Here is a 23,426-nt window from a genome sequence, read left to right as displayed (position 1 = left end):
CTTTACAGACAGGTGATAAAGCTTAACAGTAACAGAAGAAACTATGAGTAATTTAAAATCGTCTAAGACAGTAAAACAGATCAGATTACACAGATAAAGACCAAAGAGCCGTAGAGTTTTAACAAAGCACTGAGTTAAAGAGCTGTTAAGTCACATGTTTATTAAGTTTATTAAAAGTGAGCTCTGAGCTCGACTGTCTAATAAAAGGTGAACTGAGCTCCACAGTTTAGAAGCAGAATAACTGAAAGAGTCTCTCCATGTTTTCTATATTTTACTGAAGGTGTTCAGAAGTTCAGTATCTGCAGATCTAAGATCATAAACAGACACTCAGGAGCTTTAAGGTCATTTAGAGCTTTAAAAACCAGCAGCAGAGCTTTAAAATCTTTGCTTTAAAAGATATTTAAAAGCTGTATTTGAACCAGAGATCTACAATCAGGGCTTCTATCAGAGCAACACACAGCACTGCAGCTGGGCTTCACCTGTGAAGCATCTGCTTCAGCTGTGATGTCATGAAAACCAACTCATTTAGCCCATTCGGCCTACAGCAGTTAAGCCCCACCCATTCGGCCTACAGCAGTTTAGCCCCACCCATTCGGCCTACAGCAGTTTAGCCCTGCCCATTCAGCCTACACCAGTTAAGCCCCGCCCATTCAGCCTACAGTGGTTTAGCCCCACGATAACTTAGACAGTCCTGATAAATTTGACGCCTCTGTTTGGTTCCTGTCCCCCAGCTGTCCCCCAGCATCCTGTCCGGCCTGCACGAGATCAGCCGCTGCGTGTCAGCCCGAAACTACCAGCGGGCTCTGGAGCTCCACACGCAGGTGGTCAGCAGCAGCAACTTCAGCGAGATCTCAGCCTTCATGCCTGTCCTCAAAGTGCTCATGACCATCGGCAACAAGCTGGGGGTCTAACCCGCCAGACCACCAGCCCCCCATCGCAGTATTAATCGCAGAAAAACACACACAAGATCAGATACGGACATGTTTATATTGGGGTTTTTTTTGTTTTGTTTTTTTTTATCTGTGGATGAACTTTGCTTTGATGATGATTAATATACCGATGCTCCGGGATGCAGATACACTCTGATTTATTATTATTATTTTTTTTTGTTATCATTTTTCTTCTCTCTTCCCAAAGAAAGACGCCGAGTGGCGTCCCGGTCTGAGAGGAGTGTGTTCCGTGCTGGTGTTGATGTGGTGACGGTAGCTGTAGTTGTTGTGTTAAAGTGACTGAATGATGGTTCAGTGTGTTCTTCACAGATTCGGGAGCACGTTTGGCTGCTGGCACGTTTGTGTAAGGTTGACTGAAGGTTTGTTTGAGGTTTCGTGAAGGAGAACGGCAGTTAGCGTCCACTCCAGAAGGTAAAGCTTGAAAGATAACACTCCAAACGGGAGCTGGACTGTGGAACTGTTCCTTTGAGTTCAGGTACTTTGTATTCACATCCACACGGCAGAACACGTCTTCATGAAGTGAAACCATCTGAAATTTAGTGAGTGTATATATAATATTTCTCATTGGGAGATTAAGACTGTTGTAGCGTAGCGAGACGGCACGATATTATAAGGTTATTTAATAAATATGTACATTTTTTGTTACCTTTCATCATGATGAACTATGTTTTGAACCAAATAATGAGAAATATTACATATATTGAATAGATTTAAGCTGATTTCACTGAAGATGAGCAGCGTACACGGCTTGATTTGATCTTCTTTAACACTTACTGCAGAATTTTTAAACAATCTGTGGATTTCTCCTCAAAGTTGAGCCAGAGCTTCGACTATATTTCATATTTTAATGATGACACCTTTTTTATTGCAGTTTAGTCCAAGACTAGACTAGTCCACGTCCTCAAAACCAGCTTGTCAGCTTTTGTTATCCTCAGACACCAGAACGTAGCTGCTCACCATTTAAGGAGAAACAGGAAATTGGAAAAAGAAGCCGAATTTTGTTAGACAAACACATTTAAGATGAAACCGTGTCACAAGTGACTGAATGTATCTAGAACAACTAATCCAAGAGTAGAAACGATTTTATTTTCTGAATTTGTGGATTAAAAGTGAATTTCCGTTTTTGTGGTTTAAATCTGTTTAATCTGTCCTGATGAGCTGAATGTACCGCTGCTTTTACTGTGTTCTCCTGTAGCATTGTTCTCCGTCATTAGTGTGGAACAGTCCAGAACGCTTCAGAACGAGTTTAGTTAAAGCAGAACCCTCATTTTTAGCTCTGATTAGCCTTTTTTCGCTCTCCAGCTAAAGCTAGCACTGAACTGAGCCTTCTGCATTTACACAAAATATTAGCGAGTAAAATCGATTTTAAATCTACTCAGCATATTTAATATTTCATTACGAGACGACTCTTACAATATTATGATGATTCCATTTTTACTGTTTACATATTGCATCAAACTTATTTATTAAAAAATATGTTTTTCATGATATTCCATGATGTACGTTTCAAGAAAAAGTGTTTATGCAGATGGAATGAGATCGTTTCTCTTGATCATTTCTCATTTCTCTTCTTTTGAAGTAAAAATATGTAGAAATAAGCAGAATAATCTCATATTCTAACAACAGACTCATAATAGGAAATATTGTGTGGACTGACTAGATTTAAGATGATTTCAGTCACAAAATGTCACTGCAGTACAAACCATCCAATGGCATCTGTTTAAAATTCAGTCCAGACTGAAGGAATGTTCTGGAATTCCAGCAAATACTGTAAGCCTAATGTTCATGTTTGATTTTCCTACCCAAACACAGCATTAAGCACATTATTATGATTATAACTGATGAGTTAAATCAGGAGTAAAACAGTCAAATATTCAGAGTGAAACTGCAGGATTAGCATCAGGAAACCCTTCATCAAACTGTTCTGTTAGTTAATACGTGTTCGCGCAAACAGTGAGGAATTAAACGACCGGAATGAGTTCAGATTCGTCGCTCTGTAAAAATGAACAGCTTTAAATCAGATTTTATTGAGAGATGAGTTAGAATTAGTAAATATGCGAATAGTTAGTTATTTACAATTGTACATTTAAATAAAAAAAAAATTGTGTCTCTCTAGCATATATGTTCTCATATTAAAGAACCGTGAGCTGTCTGAACGCTGTACTCCACCAGAAGGCAGTGTAAAGCTGAGTCTGGACACTTTACTTCACCAGAGGGCAGTGTAGAGCTGAGTCTGAACTCTCTACCCCACCAGAGGGCAGCATAGAGCTGAGTCTGAACGCTGTACTCCACCAGAGGGCAGTGTAGAGCCTTGTCTGAAGTCTATACTCCACAAGAGAGCAGTGTAGAGCTGAGTCTGAACTCTATCCTCCACTAGAGGGCAGCGTAGAGCTGAGTCTGAACGCTGTACTCCACCAGAGGGCAGCTCAGAGCTGAGTCTGAAGTCTGTACTCCACCAGAGGGCAGTGTAGAGCTGTGTAGCAACACCTTAGCATCCACCTTTGATACCATAGCAACAGCATGTGAAAGTTTGTTTACGATCTCGTCTCAACGATGTTTCTATGTTAGTAACGTTATCTGAGGCCTGTTAATCTTAGAGACCGTAGTCTGTCTGTCTGTCCGTCTTTCTGGCCGTCTGTCTGTCTGTCTGTCTGAGCTCCGTGTCTTCTGCTGTGAGTTTAACCCAGTTCAGTGATGGAGGTGACGAGTGATTCTCAGCTCTGCAGTTTGTCCTCCTGACTCGGTCGGCGTGCGGCAGCCTGTTTCCTCGCGAGTGCTGGACTTTTATTTTGTTTGGTTTGTTTTTTGTGGGAGGTGTTATTTAAAAATTCTCTAAAAATGCCTTAAAATTAAAATATCAAATCTGACTGTCGCTGGCTGTGATCCTGCACTGAGTTTACGGCTCCAGAACGGTTTTACCTTCATGATGGGATTATTAATGAGTTAATGAGGCCGTAATGAGCGGATTAGAGCAGATTAAACGCTAATCTGTGCAGTTTTGGGGTAAAATCTGAGTGATTTTCAGCTCTGGACTCATTTTACTCTCATTTACAGCCACTGAGGTTTGTTTGCGCATTTATAATGCATTAAATTAGAAGGTAGACAGTTAGATATTATTATATAGGGACTTAAGAAGGTGATAATTCCTGGTTTAAAATAATATTAATAATAATAATAATGATAATAATAATAATGTCTGTTTTGCTTTATTTGCCTCTTTATTGAATGAATGTTTGAAGACGCTGATTGTGTGCAGTTTGGAGAGAATCCGTCACTAATGATGAGAGAAACACTGTTGTTGTGAATTTGGAGGGAATTTCCTCAGAGTCCTGCTTTTCTTTGCAGGTTTGACCAAAACTTGAGTGACTGATGATAAATTATTATAAAGTTCTGGATTCCGGGGGAAAAAACACATTCGCATATGGTTAGCATAGCTAGCACTAGCATAACTAACTTTAACTGTTAAACAAAAAAAAAAGTGTGCAATTTGATAAAAATGTGAATTTAATGTTCCCCTGGCAACAATTCAGTAAACAAAACCACCCAATCAGACACTGTCAAAGTAATATTTACAGCTAATTACGCTAAATGACTGTTTTGCTTACAGACAGCAGCGCAGTGGAACCGGACTGTAGAACCAGACTGTAGAACCGGACTGTAGAACCAGACTGTAGAACCGCTCTCACTGCTCACTGAAAATACTGAAACTGGCCTTTTAAAGGTCGTGTCTGTCTGGAGCGCGAACAGCTGCTGGTTAAAGATGCTGTAAAAAAACGATTTGAATTAAAAACAAACGCAGATCTTCAGTTCAGCAGAACCGTCGACTGTAGAAGAGAATCAACTCCATCAACATTGAAATAGATCAGCCTCTCTGGCTGAGTTCTGTGTGTCGTGCTGCAGAACCTGTTCTGTGTTATCGCTGTGTGTGATGTGCAGTTTGAAGTGCCTCCGTTCTTTAGTTGCACGTTTATGGTTTCATTTCTGCTGATCTGAGTGTCTGTACATTTTCTTTCATATAAAACATCATAATCTGATTTTTTATTGCTGTCTTTCATATAAAATAATCATTTCAACTGTTGTCTGTGTTATATGAGAGAGAGAGTGTGTGTGTGTGTGTGTGTGTATACACCGATCAGGCATAACATTATGACCACCTCCTTGTTTCTACGCTCATTGTCCATTTTATCAGCTCCACTTACTATATAGGTGCACTTTGTAGTTCTACAGTTACAGACTGTAGTCCATCTGTTTCTCTGATACTTTGTTAGCCCCCTTTTACCCTGTTCTTCAGTGGTCAGGACCCCCATGGACCCTCACAGAGCAGGTACTATTTGGGTGGTGGATCATTCTCAGCACTGCAGTAACACTGACGTGGTGGTGGTGTGTTAGCAGTGTTGCTGGAGTTTTTAAACACTGTGTCAACTCACTGTCCACTCTATTAGACACTCCTACCTTGTCAGTCCACCTTGTAGATGTAAAGTCAGAGACGATAGCTCATCTGCTGCTGCACAGTTTGCGTTGGTCATCCTCTAGTCCTTCATCAGTGGTCACAGGACGCTGCCCACAGGACGCTGTTGGCTGGATATTTTTGGTTGGTGGACTATTCTCAGTCCAGCAGCGGTACTGAGGTGTTTAAAAACTCCAGCAGCACTGCTGTGTCTGATCCACTCAGACCAGCGCAACACACACTAACACACCACCACCACGTCAGTGTTACTGCAGTGCTGAGAATGATCCACCACCCAAATAGTACCTGCTCTGTGAGGGTCCACGGGGGTCCTGACCACTGAAGAACAGGGTAAAAGGGGGCTAACAAAGTATGCAGAGAAACAGATGGACTACAGTCTGTAACTGTAGAACTACAAAGTGCACCTATATAGTAAGTGGAGCTGAGAAAATGGACAATGAGCGTAGAAACAAGGAGGTGGTCATAATGTTATGCCTGATCGGTGTATAATATACAGCACTCTGCCAAAGTCAGAGACCGTCATTATTTTAATTTAGTCAAAACATCCGTTTAGTACAAGTTATTCATTTTTCAGATGTTTCTGAGATCAGATAGAAAATAATCCACATGCATAATGAAGAAGGTCAAAGTTTCCAAAATTGGAGATATATAAAAAGCTGGACTCCTAACAACCACCTGGAAGACCTGGTAGACACCAAAACTGCCCCCATCAGATAAACAGCACTTAAAGCTTTCATCTCTGAGAGAGAGGAGAAAATCAAGCTGCTTCAGATCTGAAAACATCCACAGGTGTTTCTGTCCATCCTTCCACTGTGAGAAGACCACTCAGCGCTGTGGGTCTGAAAGGATGTGTAGCTGTGAAAAAGAACCTCACTGAGAAAAGGAGACGGACACATCAAACAAAGAAGCTGAACAATGGACTGACCACCCCAGAGTCCAGACCTCAACATCACTGAATGAGTTTGATTACTTCAGAAAATGATCAACCAGCTTCTAAGACTGTTGTAAAACTTTGGAGGTGTGTCTGCAGGTTTACTTGAGGAACTGAAAGTGAGTCTCCTGAAAAGAGTGACACACTCACACTCACACAGCTGAGATCAGACTTAGCTGTTGAGGATTCTGGATAATTTTCTGTTTAATCGCAGTTTTTTGTTCTTTTTTTTTCATTTTCATTCATCATTGAAACACAGCAGCTGCCCTTAATGTCCTTAATGGTCTTAATGTGAAAATTTCGTGATGAATGGACCAACAGAAATTATCCAAAATGGCTTGGAATAAAATCTTTTTACAGCAACTCACATTAAAATTAAATATTTTTTCCTCTCCTGTGAAGCTGCAGTTTTGAAAATGCTTGTTTTTCTTTCAACACAACGATATTCTGCTTTTCTTCTCACACTGACAAAATAGATAACTCGTACTTAACGAGTGTTTGGATATTAAATAAGTGAGGGGGCCTCTAATTTCTGCTCAGTATTTAATATTGACCGGAGGTGATTTGGAGTGCAGTACCTTCACCCACCACCAGAGGGGGGGCGCAGCTTCAGTGTTCCACCACTCGTTTAAACACACACTCGACATTAACTGGAGTGAAACTCTGTATTCAGTGTGTGTCACATAGATGCCCATGGTTCTCTGTTTGGGACACGTTGAAAGGGGAACTCCACCATATTTCCAAAATTCCCCCATAACTGAGTGTGTGAGATGTAATCAGAGTGGTTTGGTGTGAAATGGTTCAGAAGTCTTTACGGTGGTGGTGATAGGAACCAGGGGTCGCCATGACTACAACACAAATACAGACATTTTATTTACTATCCAAAACCACCAGTGAACCTACGCGAGTCTTCTGAGTTTTATATGGGATGTTAATGATGGTGAAATAGTGGAAAATCTGGAATAATAAGTTTTGTTTGGGGACTATATAGCCTCACAGCGCCCTGTATGTATCCCTCCACCATGAAAAGTTCTCAAAACTATCTTAAAACAGTGTCTCAGTCATCAGGCAGGGAATTCATAACCATTTCATGTAGTAACTTTCTGTGAGGGAGCTTTTAGTGGACGTCTGGTTCCTATCACCACCACTGTGAACAGTTCTGACTCTGAGTTTATCTACAAAGCAAACCGCTCTGAACGACTCTGTTCACATCTTAACTGTTTAATTATGGAGAGAATTTGGGAAAATTGGTGGAGTTCCCCTTAAAACCAAACTTACATGTAAACACAGACTCTCATATGTAATAAACCACCATTGGAGAGATTATAGACATTACATCACACACACACTCAGAGTCAGGAAACAGAGTGTGTGTGTGTGTGTGTGTTGCACGCGCACGGCAACATCCAGGTTTCCGCTGTGCTCGGCGCTGATTGGCTGTCAGGAGTCACACAAGCGCGCAGAACTTCTGATTCGCCCGTTCGGGTCAGACGGTGTGGCGCGTGAACTCACACCAGAGGTCATGAACGACAGTAACCCGAGGGGGGAGGGGCGTGACGTAGCAGCGCGCGCGTGCATGAGAACCCTCAGTATATATTTATCACTTAAAAAAACATCAGCAGAGCTCTAAGAAGCTGCGCCTTGAAGAGTTCGCTACAGTTTAAACAGATCTAGAACCACCTTCAGCTTACACTGAAGAACCTTCAGAGTGTCTGAATGGCTCTCGACGATCCATTAGCTAAAAAAGGACCATTAGAACCCATTAAAATGAAAACATTAAGGTTTAGCTCTCTAATGGGAATGGGCTTAATGGTTTCCAATACAGAGCGCTAGTTTCCTGTAGAACACCTTTAGATCCCATTAGGAAGCCATCAAATGCCTTTAGAATCAGCCACTGGTCACCTGTTAAACCATTAGGATCCTTTACACTGTGATACCAACCCGTTAAAAAGGACAGAACACATTATAAAACCATCAGGAACCAACAGACACACTTAATGGTCTCTGTGGATTTTAAAAAATGATAAACACAACCAGGCCACAGTTACACGTTAAATTCAGTGAATAAACAGTAAGTGTGTATGAAAGTGTGCGGCAGTCTGTCGGTGTGGAGGGTGTATAAACTTATTCACACTTCAAAAATCCACACATTGCTACGTGGAATTCGACTGGGGGTGTGCAAACTTTTGCACAGACTGTATCCCATCGTACTCGTGTTCTCCAGAGTCGGATGGAGGAGCTGAATTGGGAGGTTGGAGCTGATTCAGCGCCTGCTCAGGTACAACTCCAATTCCAAAAAAGTTGGGACGCTGTGTAAAATTGAAATAAATGTAAATAAAAACAGAATTCAATGATTTGTGAATCTCATAGACCCATATTTTATTCCCAATAGAACATAGAACACGTCATATGTTGAAAGTGAGACATTTTACCATTTCATGAAAAACATTAACTCATTTAGAACTTGATGGCAGCAACGCCTCTCAAAAAAGTTGGGACAGGGTCGTGTCCACCATTGTGTAGCTTCCCCTCTTCTTTAAACAGCAGCCTGTAAACGTCTGGGAAGTGAGGAGACCAACTGCTGGAGTTTTGGGAGAGGAATGTTGTCACATTGTTGTCTGATGTATTATTCTAGCTGCTCAACAGTCCTGGGTCTTCTTTGATGGATTTTTAGCCTCATGTTGCGACAAATGTTTCCTAACGGTGAAAGGTCTGGACTGCAGGCAGGCCAGTTCAGCACCCGGACTCTTCTTCTGCAAAGCCATGCTGTTGTGATGGATGCAGTATTGGTTTATCATTGTCTTTCTGAAATATGCAAGGCCTTCCCTGAAAAAGACGTTGTCTGGATGGCAGCATAGGTTGTTCTAAAACTTCTAAACACTGTTCAGCATTGATAGTGCCTTTCCAGATGTGTGAGCTGCCCAAGCCATAGGCACTAATGCAGCCCCATACCATCAGAGATGCAGGCTTTTGAACTGTGCACTGATAACAAGCTGGACGGTCCCTCTCCTCTTGAGACTGCAGGACAAGGCGTATGTGGTTCCCAGAAAGAATTTAAATTTTTGGTTCATCCGACCACAGAACAGTTTTCCATTTTGCCTCAGTCCATCTTAAATGAGCTTTGGCCCAGAGAAGACGGCGGTGTTTCTGGATGGTGTTGACATATGGCTTCTTCTTCACATGATACAGCTTTAAATTGCATTAGTGGATTGCATGGCAAACTGTGTTCACGGACAATGATTTCTGGAAGTGTTCCAGAGTCCATGCAGTGATTTCCAGTACAGAATCATGGCTGTTTTTCATGCAGTGCCACCTGAGGGCCCAAAGATCACGAGCATCCAATATTGACCGTTGGCCTTGTCCCTTGCGTAAAGGGATTTCTCCAGATTCTCTGAAACTTTTGATGACAATATGTATTGTAGATGGTGGGATATCCAAAGTCTTAGCAATTTTACGTTGAGGAACATTTTTCAGTTTTTCTCAGATTGGTGAACCTCTGCCCATCTTTGCGTCTGACAGACTATGCCTCTCTAAAATGCTCTTTTTATACTCAGTCATGTGAGTTAGTTGCAAATTGCTCCTCCAGCTGTTTTGTATTAGTACCACTTACTTTTCCAGCCTTTTGTTACCCCATCCCCCCCTGAACTGGGGTTGTACTGTAAATAAAGCTCACCAGCCGAAACTTCATCAGCTCAAAAACTCGTAAACATGCAAGAAGTTACCATTAAAACTATGACGCGACTGGCGAGTTCAGCTGGGGCTGCAGGACTGATGTAACAACTGACCGAGTTACTGTGAACTTCAGAGAGAGAGATGAACTTAAGTTACCTGGAGATACACACACACACACACAGGCTCCAACACCCAGTCAAGGAGAGAGCATGAACTTAAGTTACCTGGATATCTCTTACACACACACTGAATCAGAGTATGTGTGTGTGTGTGTGTGTGTGTGTGTGTGTGTGTGTGTGTGTGAACTTCATGGTGAACTTTAGTTACCTGGAGATTACAACTGATCACACACATACTGAGTCAGAGAGAGGGAGTGTGTGTGTGTAAACTTAAGTAACCTGGTTCAGTCACAGCGTCCATGCTGTGTGTGTGTGTGTGTGTGTGTGTGTGTGTGTGTGTGTGTGTGTGTTACAGGAAGCAATAAATGCCCTGAAATAAAAACAGGTACATATCAGTGAACTGTGAGGTCACATTAACGGTTGTTTCCTCCAGACAGTCCAGCATCTTACAGTATCTTAATTTTAAATATGATCAAATGAACCTTTAACATGACAGAAGCGAGTGTTGTGGGTATTGATACTCTGTGAAAATGCAGTTATGATCTGATATCTTGTTTATTTGAAATACCTTGTGTGTGAGAGCCTTACTGCAGATCACAGAAGTCAGTATGGTTTAGTTACATCTGTAACCTTTATTACACAAAACTGAGCACAGCTAATAACTAATAAATGCGTTTTTGGCCATTTTCATACATTGCAAAATATATTTGGTAAATACATTTGTCGTATATATTTTTCCCGTATGGGTTCAGCTGATAGTTTTGTGGTTGAGCTGATGATGTGGGTTCTGGTGGTTCTATGTGCTGCTGCTCTGGTTCTGATCAGTGAGTCAAACAGTAATAACAACACTGCTGACTACAGAGCTGCAGTGTCTGTGCTGAGTGAGTTAGAGCTGGAGTTAAAGCTCGTTCGGCCTTCAGTCCTGCAGGCTGTCTAATCTACCCTGAGCTTCACAGTGTAATCACACAGAACCGGGGAGTTCCACTGACTCAGGTCATATCTAGAACTTAAAGGACTAAACAAGAAACCATTAGGATTAAAACCTGATGGTTTGTCTTTCTAATGGGAATTGTCTCGATGGTTTCCCGTAGTGACCACTAGTTTCCTGTAGAACACCTTTAGGTCCCGTTAGGAAACCATCAAATGCATTTAGAATCAGCCACTGGTTGCCTGTTAAACCATTAGGATCCTTTACACTGTGATAATAAACCCATTTAAAAAGACAAAACACATTACAAAACCATCAGGAACCAACAGAAACACTTAATGGTTTGATTTTGTTCAGTACCGCTGCGTTACAGCAGCATCAGACTTCACCAGCAGGTAAATCAGCTTTATTTAAAAAATAATGTTTGAAACAAACACAGTCAAAATTAGAAACAAGTCAGAGTTATAAAAGATTTGAGGTCATTAAGATGGAAACACACAGAGTTTACTGACGTTACTGTTACAGCACTTTCATAATGAGATATTCATACTGAGCAGATTCTCTTATTAATATGCAGGTTATTGTAGTGATTAGCTGAATAAAGCTGAGTCAGCGCTGATCTGTAACACATTAAACTCACTGTAAACCCAACAGTCTCATCTCTTCAAGGCCCAAACCCATTTCACTCCAACCCACTCAGCCCCTCCCCTCCGTTTAGCATGTTCTCGTCTAGGGGTAGGGTGTCCCGATTCTTGTTGAGATAGAGGGATAGGGTGAAGTGTTGGGGCTACATGACCCTCCAAACTAAGGTTTTTCAAAGACAAACAGAGTGATATAAGAAAAAAAGAAAAACTGACAAGATGAACAAGAGACCAAAGAAACACACAACTGTGAGAATTTTGTCTGTTAAAAATCACGATAACCACTGTATTATCTTAGTTTAATGTCGTTTCAGTGTATTATGGTCCTTTTCTTCATAACAAGCATAAAAAAATCATTAGTAGTGCTGATGTCTCAGTAGCTAGCTGGCTAAATTTCCTGTTCCACCTTAAATGGTGCAGCAGTTCTGACGCCTGAGGTGCCAGAATGTAACTGCTGCTCCATTTAAGGTGGAACGGGAAAATTCAAACAAGAAGCTGGTGAATATCTGACTTCAGCTTCCTATCACTGAAGAATTAGTGGTGGGCGATAATAAATAATTGCCCCCTCTTTGAAAGCATGTGATGTCCTAAATGTAACTAAAGCCCAGCAGTGAGCAGCTGAACTTTACCCTCCTCTGCTGTCACTGCAGACTGGCAGGGTCGCCTACAGAGCAGCGCTGGTAGCTGTTAATGAAGTAATGCTCTTTTTATTTGAGGGTCCCATTTCAGAGGGAAGATTTCAACCACTACCCTTTGTAAAACTTAGTTCTAAGGGACAAGATGACTCGAAAACAAGGGGTAATAATAAGAAATGGGACGCTTTATTTGAGTTTGAATGTGCCATAACTTTTGCACAGTGTGTTAAATTCAGTAAAGAAACAGTAATTGTGCACTAAAATGTGCAGAATGTGTTCAGGGTGTGTTCACTTATCTTCTACGCTCCTAAAAAGATGTTTCTTCAAGGGTTCTTTAGTAAAAATATAATCTATATAGAACCATGAACACTCAAAGAACCCTTTGCATGATTAAATGGTTCTTTGGAAAGGATGGAAAGTGTTCTTCAGATTGATGGAGAATGTGCTGTATATGGTTCTATATAGCATCAAAAAGGGTTCTTGACCAGCTTGACACCATAATAATAGAACTCTTTTCAAAAAGGCTCTATATATAAACTATATACAGCACATTTACAATCAATCTGAAGAAACTTTCAAGAGGCAATGAACGCTTTAATCATGCAAATGGTTCTTTGAGTGTTCATGGTTCTAAATAAAAACAGTTCTTTACTAAACAATCCTCAAGAACCATTTTATTTGGGGGGGGATGAATTAGAAAATCAAACACAAACTTGTGTAGGGTGGGCGTTTTTGATAAAGTGGCCAACAAGTAGACGAGTAATGCAGGTGGACAGAATAAACTGAACACTCAGGCCCAGTCCCATTTCTTACTTTTACCCCTCCCCCTTGTTTTTGAGTATTGCCCCTCAGAACTGAGTTACAGGGTAGTGGTTGAAATCTTCTCTCTGAAATGGGACCCTCAAATAAAAAGAGCATTACTTCATTAACAGCTACCAGCGCTGCTCTGTAGGCGACCCTGCCAGTCTGCAGTGACAGCAGAGGAGGGTAAAGTTCAGCTGCTCACTGCTGGGCTTTAGTTACATTTAGGACATCACATGCTTTCAAAGAGGGGGCAATTATTTATTATCGCCCACCACTAATTCTTCAGTGATAGGAAGCTGAAGTCAGATATTCACCAGCTTCTTGTTTGAATTTTCCCGTTCCACCTTAAATGGAGCAGCAGTTACATTCTGGCACCTCAGGCGTCAGAACTGCTGCACCATTTAAGGTGGAACGGGAAATTTAGCCAGCTAGCTACTGAGACATCAGCACTACTAATGATTTTTTTATGCTTGTTATGAAGAAAAGGACCATAATACACTGAAACGACATTAAACTAAGATAATACAGTGGTTATCGTGATTTTTAACAGACAAAATTCTCACATTTGTGGGTTTCTTTGGTCTCTTGCCAGATTTTGTTTTTTCTCATAACTCTCTGTTTGGAGGGTCGTGTAGCCCCAACGTTTCACCCTGCCCCTCTATCTCAACAAGAATCGGGTCACCCTACCCCTAGACGAGAACACGCTACACGGAGGTGTAGGGCTGTGGGAGGGGCGAGGGGTGAAATGGGCCTCAGTGTGATGTAACCTTCCCTCTACAGTAACTTCAGCCGTTATAAACAGAAACACAGCTCAGCAGTTTGTAATATTTATTTATAAAATTATTATGAAATACAGTCTGACACACACAGAGGAGCAGAATCAGAACGTTTTAAATGATTTCATCTGAAAACGGTGTTTCAGTACAGAATACTGTGAGGAGCATCCAGTTCATCAGAACCTCAACAGAACAGACTGTCATTAGTGTCAGAGACGGTTGTTAAAGAGATACTTCAGCATCAGCATTTACACACCCACCCCCACACACACACACCCACCCCCACACACACACTTTATCTGTAAACACAATAACGGTACAAAAGACCATCAGGTCTTTCAGAAATACTCTAAATGACAAAGCATCTGTGAGAGTTTCTCACAATTAAGATCAAGCCAAAGGCTTTTAAAAATAATCAATAATTAACGTTTCAAACTCATAAAGACAAAGTGCTTTTTAAAGGCTGCAATTTTGGCAAAGAAAATGTTCTACATAAACACAAACAGCACCAATGAATTACGGCACATTTCATTTTCTGTTTCTGACACAGATCCGATCTGGATTGTCCCACATTTGCATTCATTTTAATGATATTAATTCCCTACAGAATTCCCAGTCATTTTAAAACAGGAATTCTGCCAGGAATTCTCTCCATAATTAAATAGTTAAGATGTAAACAGAGTCATTTAGAGTGGTTTGGTGTGAAACACTCTGTTCTAGAGAAGCTTACAGAGTCAGTATTGTTCACAGTGGTGGTGATAGGAACCAGACGTCCCCCTCTAAAAGCTCCCTCACAGAAAGTTACTACATGAAATGGTTATGAATTCACTGCCTGATGACTGAGACACTGTTTATGATAGTTTTGAGAACTTAAACTCCATTCATGGTGGAGGGATACATGCAGGGCGCTGTGAGGAAAAATAGTCTCCAAAGAAAACTTATTATTTCAGGTTTTCCACTATTTTCCATCATCAACACCCGTATAAACTCAGAAGACTCGTGTAGGTTCACTGGTGGTTTTGGATAGTAAATAAAATGTCTATATTTCTGTTGTAGTCATGGCGACCCCTGGTTCCCATCACCACCACTGTAATGACATCTGAACCATTTCACACCAAACCTCTCTGAATCACTCTATTTACATCTCAGTGCTTAATTATGGGGGCATTTTGGAGAAACAGGTGGAGTTTCCCTTTAAAAACCTGGGGCTGGTACAGCAGCTGTAGATCAGCTTTAACTCCAGACTGAATTAAAGGCCGCTTGGTGGTTCAGCATGTAATTTAGTGTGTTTGAAGCTGCTGCTTCTTCAGCAGAGTCATCTTATACACTTAAATAATAATTAAAGAAAAAAACCCTCCAAACTCCAACCTGCAACAGATTTAACAGTTTTTAAACGTCTTCCAGAATATATCTCCATCATTATGAATTCATATCATCTACATACAGCAGTAAGCTCATTACAGAACTGCAGATGTTCCACCATGTGGAGCATCGCAAGTTTAATTTGTTACGTGTCTTATTTAGAGTTCAGATTTTCAGACTGCAGTGTTCCTGATATACAATCGTCATGTGATTGAGTCCGTTGGAGGGGGTTTGGCTCGTCTGCTGAGGAACTCAGCGCTCCGGCCTCCACAACACAGGGGGCGCTAGAGACAAGACGTCTTCAGAACGCGCCTCGCCAAAACTTCCACTGCTGCAGTCGAGACAAACACTGGAAATGAACAGCAAAAATACACATGATTACAAATTCAGTTTAAAAAGAAAAAAAATAAAAAATTTTAAACAAAATGAAAACTGCTCACACCTCAAAAATGTTACCATCATAAGAACATTTTATTAAATGAACAAGCATAAAAGATTGCTCGCTGTGTATCAGATCTGTGCGTTTGTACCTCTTAGCCACTCCTGTGGCTGCCATCTCCCGTGCGCTGGACTCGGGCTCTGACCACCTCTCGAGCCGCCCGCTTACGCTCCCGGGCCAAACCCACGAAGCACATCAGGTCGATGAAGCAGGTGGTGAGATTGAGCTTCCAGCCATACTCGCTGGTGGAGTAGTCGTAGGGGAAGGTGTGGTGGTAGTTGTGGTAGCCCTCGCCTACAAACACAACAACACAGTCTGAGGAACAGCGGCCAGTCGGTCAGCACGACAGTCCAGCAAGAACCGAAACCAGAGTTAAACTTTAGTGTGGATCCTGACTCTGAACCTCTGACCTGTAGTTTACTATAAGAGACGCCGTACAGCGCTAAAGGTGACCGGTTTGCTCTCTGTGGGGTTAATATTGATGAAGCCAAAGTGTCTAACAATAAACTACACGAGGGTCAAAGGTTCTAACATCTAGATACTTCAGAGAAACGGCTGAACTACAGATCTGATGCTGTGACGGGAGTGAATTTGCTGCCAGCTCTGAAAGATGCAGTCACAAGTAACTGTTTACAAAATTGTTCTGACAAAATGAAACCAGCGCAAGGAAGTGTGGACACACGAGTGAGGGGACAGCCAATCAGAAGGACACTCCCAGAGCCGCAGCCACTTTCATACAACAGATATCAGACCGCCAGCATACATGTTGGTGGAGCGTCTGAGGCCGAGACTAAAGCCTCGGGTTCACTACACGACTTTTAAAGTCTTAACAGGCTATAACAGACTGGGCGTCTCACATTATCAGGCTGGTTTCTGCAGATTTATTGGGTGACTGAGATATTGGGGATCACACACTACAACTTTTAAGCTGCTGCTGAACCAAACGGAGCTCACTGAACTCCTGCACACTCGTTACTTTCTCTGCCGTTTGTGCCAACACAGTAAAGAAGCAGCAGGTAAACATGTTTAAGTGAGGATGATGGATTTAAATGGGATCAGTCTGGAATTTTTTTTAGAGTTTTAAATGTAACTTTAGCCTGTGGTCTGACAATCTGGTCCTGGACATCTACCACCCTGCAGGGTTTAGAGCCAGGTGAGCTGGATCTAAACTCTCCAGGGTGGTAGAACTCCAGGGACCAGGTGGCTCCCTGGTCTGGTGGATTTTGTGGTTTAACAAGGCAATGAACCGCCTACTTTGACAGGGCTGTAACAAAACACCCATGTTTGCCTGATGATGACAAACCAATAGAACCTACAGAACCTACAGTGCCACAGCTGTTCAGGGGGGCTGGGGGGGGTTTATGATGACGTACCTATAGCGCTGAAGGTGACGAATCTGTTCTCTCGGGGGTTAATGTTGACGTCATAGGGTCGGTTCCCCCACATGTGGGCGGCGCTGTTGACCAGCCAGGTGGCGTTAAGCCCCAGCGCGTATCTCATCAGGGTGGGAATGAAAAACCCGACCCACAGAGACTCGTTCCACAGCAACCATGGGACCACCGTCGGGACCACGAAACACATCAGCAGCACTGACGGCTTGTAGAATCTGATAGAGAGAGAGAGAGAGAGAGAGAGAGAGAGAGAGAGAGAGAGAGAGAGAGAGAGAGAGAATGATGAGGAGAGATATTCAGACAGGCAGACCTGCTTAAACACCAGGACAGATTCCTCCAGGAGCTGGACAGAGTCAGTGCTGGACAGCGTTAAGTTCCTGTATCTACACTCATGGTCTATTTCACTATTTTATAATGTCCTCCAACCAGACAGATGTCCAACAGTTACTTCATCTGTCCCTCTGCATACTCTGGGGTTGGGGTTAAGTCAGGACCCCACAGGACCCCCACAGAGCAGGTATTATTTGGGTGGTGGGTAAAATAAAGTTTGGGTCTAAAAGTCAATTTACAGTTTAAGAATTTTTTTATCTGAGTTTCTACTTAAAGATTTCCCAGAAGAGATTTTATGAAGAGCTCAATTAAAGTAAAAGGGAAAGTTTATGCTGCACCGGTAATTCGTTCCCATAATTCTGCCCTCAGGGTCGACTCATGTAGGCGGGGCCGCATACCGAGCACGCAGAGAAACACCTGCCTGAACTCATCAGAGTAACGTACTCACAGTAATAATACAGCCGGGAATAATTACTTTATACTGTCTTATAGGAACATGCTGAACACCCTGTAACGGCACTGAGGACAAACAGACCTGCTGACAGACGCTGGTCTTTTCTCACAATGTTACAGGTTACAGCAACTAAGTCAGTTTAAAGTGAGTCTGCAGAAAAACAGCTGCTGATGCTCTTGGTTTAAACTGCAGCAAACGAGAAAACGGCTCAGATCCAAAGATCGGACTCACTGTGGAGTCTTACAATCCACACACAGGGCCCAGTACTGAGGTGACGCTGTCTGTTGGGACATTTCTGTAGAAACAGCAAAGGAACCCAGCAGCCCAACACGCCAACCTCTGTACCAACCACTCAGCCAGGGATGGGAATCGAGAACCAGTTCTAGTTGAGAATCAAATGCCGGCGACGTTATCAATTTCTTTTTATCAAAGTCAGCGTGTTCGCAAAAGCTCGTGCATCAAACTGCGTCTACGCTGCTGAGAACCTGAAACAAGGAGGAGACGTTTCTGAAGAAGAACTGTTTATCAGTCAGTTTTATATTTGTTTTCCGAGTTCGATCCTTTTCAGAACATGACCACTAATTTATTTTAACATGGCAGACGTTCTACGCCGTGTTCAGACTACCTGCGTAGGCCTATCACAAAATTGGTCAGGAATCAATAAAGATAAAGAATAAGACCGGTAAGCAGAATCGATAACGGCACTGGTATCAATAAAGTCTTATCGATTCCCATCCTGACAGGTCTGAAGGTCTGTGATGTGGAGCTCAACTATGTCACTCTTCCTCTGGTGAACCCTGAAGTCCAACATCCTCCAACACTCAAACTCAAATGTTAGCCTGATGTGCAGAACCTGTGTGTGGGTGTTGGGAGCCTCTAGAACAGGGGTATTTCATAATACCAATAATAATAATAATAATAATAATAATAATAATAATAAAAATTCAATAAGGTCCAGTCAGACAAAATTTCCTCAAGCAAAGGTCCAGAACATCATAATGTCTAACTTGCTATATACTGTTTACTGAAGTAGCCTGGTAGGTCTACCAACATCTTATACAGTCAACAACTGAATGTCAAATCAAACAAATTGAAAATCAGTCATATTTCAACATCTGTCAGTTTTCTCTTTTTAGATCACATCATGTGAAACAACTTCCCTCTGACTCACTTTCTTCTCTGACTGCTGTTTCTCGCCTCATCCCTCCCCTGTGTGTGAGTCACTCACTGGAGTCTCGGCGCTCATCATAATGCACAGATCTGATTGGCTGAGTAGCGTCACGTGTGATATGTACAACGCATGCGATTGGTCTGTGAGTCTCCCGGGCCGCTAAAGCTACCGTAAAGGCGATTAAAATAGGACCACCCCGTCGAAATTAAATAATTCTCCATAGTTTATCGATTATAGGTCCAGGTCCGCATAGGACAGCGTCTGGGTCCGGACTCTGACCGTGGTCCACCTATTAGTGACCTCTGCTCTGGAACGTTCCCTCACATTCTCACTGCATTATTCGTGTGTAGTTGGAGAGTATCGGAGAAGGATGGTGACTGAAGAACTGAATTTGATGTCTGGATGTAGCCGAGAATGAGCTTTCTCAGCAAATCTATAATCTACAAGAGATCAATGAAGATATTCCCCCATCCATCTAACCATCAATCCACTGTGTCCACTCACCTTCTCTGAAACATGACCACCTTGTCTGCCTTCAGGTCGCTGAGCTCCAGCTTGCTTCCCTTCTCGATGACGTCTGGGTGCTTACGGACCAGCAGCCAGCCAATGTGAGAGAAGAAAAAGCCCCGCACGGCGTTGTGGGGGTCCGCGTCGGTCTCCGAGTATTTATGATGAACTCTGTGGTCTCGAGCCCACTCGTAGATGTCGTTCTGTTCCAGAGAGAGAAACCGAGCAAAACAAACCAAGTGTTGGTGTATTTAATGAATAAAATCATCAAAATCTCATCTCAAAATAAAATGTGACTCCTGATTGGCAGCTGATATGATAAATTCTTGATTATGTTGTATGTGCAGCAGCTGCACTTGGGATAAAGGCTGATTATAGTTTTGATGGAATTCTTTAATTAATTTTTTAAGTTAACCTGCTGTTAAATCAACGTTTTCCACAGCAGTAACACACATTACACACCACACAATACGTTTAGATTCTTTAGCCCATATTTACAGATAAAGGTGTGTCATGCAGTGTGAGATACTGTGCCAATTGATGGACTATAAGCTTCCTCTGTTTGTTAGCAACGTTATCCTCATAGCTCCAGTGCTAAAGCCAAAAAAAGCAAACTTAAGACACCAAACACATCTTGGCTGATCGGCTATATTTGGGGTAAATACTGGAGAAATTAAAATTGTCACTGAACTATCGCTTTAATTTGGAAACAGCCCTATTATCACATGCAGGGATCAGACACTTCTTTACAGAGCTTTTACAAAAAGATTCTAAAACCTGCAGGTGAAGAACCTCCTGTGCATTTTAGAGGAGCTTCAGTTTTCTGAATTTGGACTGTTTGACTTTGAAATGGTCAGAACTGGAACTCCAGAACCTGATTTGAACCCTTAGACCCCTAAACCCTCAGCACAGACCGGTTTAGATCAGTGCGTCTATTTCGAGGTCGTACAGTCGGCACTCCTCATGATTTATGAGAGCAGAATAGAGTTCAGTAACTGAACTGACCACGCCGGAGCGAAGACACGGTTCCTGACCCACTTTAGAACCCAGAACATCTGGACCACAGACAAGCTCAATGCTAATGTAATAATTATGAAACTACTGTTTGTGTATCTGGCGATGCTGACAGAGTTTGTTTAGAGTTCGGCACAGTCACTGCAGACTGACCATCTGACCAAACCCTGTTGGAGTCTGGCGGAGTGACGCCGGCCCTCTGTTGAAATGTTCTGAGTAATGTTTGATCTCCTCTGTTACTTTTTAATGAAGTAATAAACTCTGCGCAGGTTCAGATCATCCTAAAGCCGCTCTCTCTGAGCTTCATGACCATCAGAGGATCTCCTTAGTATGAAGAGCAGATTTTAAATATGGTTTTCTATAAGGTGCTTTAAACACCTGAAAGGTTTGAGTTCTGATATCACAGCAGGAGGAGAAAGAGGGCGTGGCCTGTGGATTTAGAACCGGATTTGAAGAACTGTTATCAGCTGTTCCTTCAGTTTTTGAGGTTTTTGTTTTAAAAAATTGGCAAAATCTAAACAGCTTTGTATTTGATAAAGGCGAGTAATTGATCGAGTGTCAACAAGACGTTTGGCTTCTATGGTTTCCCAAGTAGTGTTTTCCATTGTGGCTCTATTCCAGTGGAATATCCGGTTTGCAGTTGTCCGTGAATGTAGCATCATCACTGTATTAAACGTTTTAAAAAGTTTTGATGGTCAGAGTTAATGTAAAAACTGTGCCGGGCTCTTTGGACGATTATCAGCTCTAAAATGTGTTTTTGTTTTAACATATCGATCAACGTTGCTCCAGTTCAAGACAGAATGTGCAGTTTTTTATCCGTTTTAAAAGTTTAAATTTTACTCTTCGGTGATTTTTCAAGAGCTCAAATGTCAACAAGAGCATCAGAAATAAGCTCTGCTCCTCAGAGAGAGCACAAGTTTGCTGGGTTCTAGATAAAGAGCTGGTGCCGATTACCTGGAAGGCCATGGAGTTGGCGAAGGTGAGGAAGACGCGGAGCGGCAGTGAGGCTTTATAAGAGCGATGACTCCACAGTCTGTGAGCTCCGGCTGTTATACCCAGAGCGCTGAACACAAAACACAGCAGAGCTGGAGGAGGACACAGATTAAAGAAAATCAGCAGACGAGGAACATCAAAAACTCCACAGCAGGAGTAATTAATGACTTATTTTCTTAAAATGCCAATTTACTATGTCAGATTAATGAATTAGTATCTTTGGATGAATAATTAGGCTATCCTGAAATAATTACTCACTTTATTGACATTTAAAATTCACTATTCTGACACAGTATTTCTCAGTCTTCAGAAAGGAAGTGAATCATTATTATGACAGAAAAGAAGTAAATCATCTCATAAATTTGAGATATTAAGTCAATACTTTGGAAAAAAAAAAAGTCATTATCTTGACATACGAAGTTACAATTAAGAAAGTAGCTATTTCGAAATATTACATCAATAATTTATAAATTTGAGATACTAAGTCAACAATTTGAGAAAGCAAGCCATTCTTTTGAGACATTATTCATTTGTTCACAAGTCATTATTTTTGAGATACTAAGTCAATATTTTGAGAAAGTAAGTCATTATCTTGACATACGAAGTTGCAACTAAGAAAGTAATTATTTTGAGATAATACACCAATAATTTATAAAAATAGAACATTATTTTGAGATTTTAAGTCAACATTTTGAGAAAGTCATTATTTTGGTATTGTCATAATTTTGAGATGTGTCACTATTTTGAGACAGCAAGTCATTATTTTGAGATATTATGTCAATATTTCAAGACAGCAAGTCGTTAATTTATGATAAGTCAATATTTTGACACACTGCTGCCTTCTCACCAATCTGAGCTTCCATCGGAAAACTTTTAAATTAAGCTAAAGTAATACGATTTTATTAAATTCCCAAAGTAAATTAGGATCCTACTCCATTTATAATAAAACCAGCTCATTCAGGTGGACTCGGTCCCGATATCTGTCTCAGAACCAGCCTGGACAGATGTGTAAATGACAGATCTGAGGACCTCCTGCTGTGAATGTAGGTGCAGATGTTGGTGCTCGTACCCCAAAGCAGGGTGAGCGGCGAGGCGGACGGGATGAGGAACAGGGCGTAAACGGCTCCTAGATGCAGGAGGCTCATCAGCACCACGTTTCTCCACACGATCACCATAGGAGGTTTGGGCCCTTTCTTCTCCCTGTAGGACTCATCAAACACGTCCTCCACCATGGTGGGCTCAAGGGTCGTCTCAGTCATCCTCAATCAGACCTGGCAGAACAGAACACGGGTTATTACAGCATTTTTTACTTATTTTCCTAATTTATGTCCACAGACTCTCCTTATATGCATGCATGCATGAGATTCAGCCGTTTCCACAAGGCTGAAGTTGGGTTCTCAATGGAACTCTCCGTTCCACCTTAAATGGCGCAGCAGTTATTCATTTAAGGTGGAACGGAGAGTTCCAGTAAAGAAGGGAGAAAACTTAAGTTTCGCGTTACTGAAGGTATAAAACGAATTCAAATTGTGTTTAAAACACATTTTATTCCTAAATACGACTCAAAATCGAAGTTTTACCTCGTTGTTAGGCAAAAAAACATACATATGAACCACATAGCAAGAGTTTAAAAACATGTTCCGGGTTCAACTTTTTAAGCTAAATGATGATAAATAAAACAGCGCTTACCTTTAGAAACCGAACCGCTTTAATAAACCGCAGTTTTGATAAACTAATTCTTTATAAAACTGGATGTTTATTAATGTAGAGCCGTCCTCTACTCTACTCTGCTCTGCTCCGCGGAGGTTTGGATGCAGCCTCGCCGTGATGCGGTTTTATCCTGC

At 41.7% G+C, this 23,426-nt stretch overlaps 2 protein-coding genes across 6 annotated transcripts in view; one reads left to right on the top strand and one right to left on the bottom strand.

Annotated features, from left to right (window-relative positions):
* The window catches only part of sec31b (SEC31 homolog B, COPII coat complex component), a 36,673-nt gene extending 33,623 nt beyond the window's left edge, over window positions 1–3,050 (top strand). For all 5 annotated transcript variants that reach the window (XM_036571940.1, XM_036571939.1, XM_036571937.1 and 2 more), the window contains one exon: window positions 732–3,050. In XM_036571940.1, coding sequence (XP_036427833.1) covers window positions 732–911 — 180 coding nt within the window. In that variant the 3' untranslated portion in view covers window positions 912–3,050. The remainder of the gene's footprint in view (window positions 1–731) is intronic.
* An 11,943-nt stretch (window positions 3,051–14,993) lies between these two features.
* On the bottom strand, window positions 14,994–23,426 carry scd (stearoyl-CoA desaturase (delta-9-desaturase)). Its single transcript, XM_036571955.1, has 7 exons — window positions 23,272–23,426; window positions 22,655–22,856; window positions 21,547–21,677; window positions 19,576–19,781; window positions 17,099–17,331; window positions 15,817–16,019; window positions 14,994–15,635 (listed from the first exon to the last, which is right to left on the bottom strand). The coding sequence occupies exons 2-6, from the start codon at window positions 22,842–22,844 to the stop codon at window positions 15,820–15,822; spliced, it is 960 nt and encodes a 319-aa protein (XP_036427848.1). The 5' UTR covers window positions 22,845–22,856; window positions 23,272–23,426; the 3' UTR covers window positions 14,994–15,635; window positions 15,817–15,819.

The sequence above is a fragment of the Colossoma macropomum genome, unplaced genomic scaffold (genome assembly GCF_904425465.1).
Source record: "Colossoma macropomum unplaced genomic scaffold, Colossoma_macropomum, whole genome shotgun sequence".
Lineage (NCBI taxonomy): Eukaryota > Metazoa > Chordata > Actinopteri > Characiformes > Serrasalmidae > Colossoma > Colossoma macropomum.
This window is presented reverse-complemented; position numbering and strand designations above follow the sequence as displayed.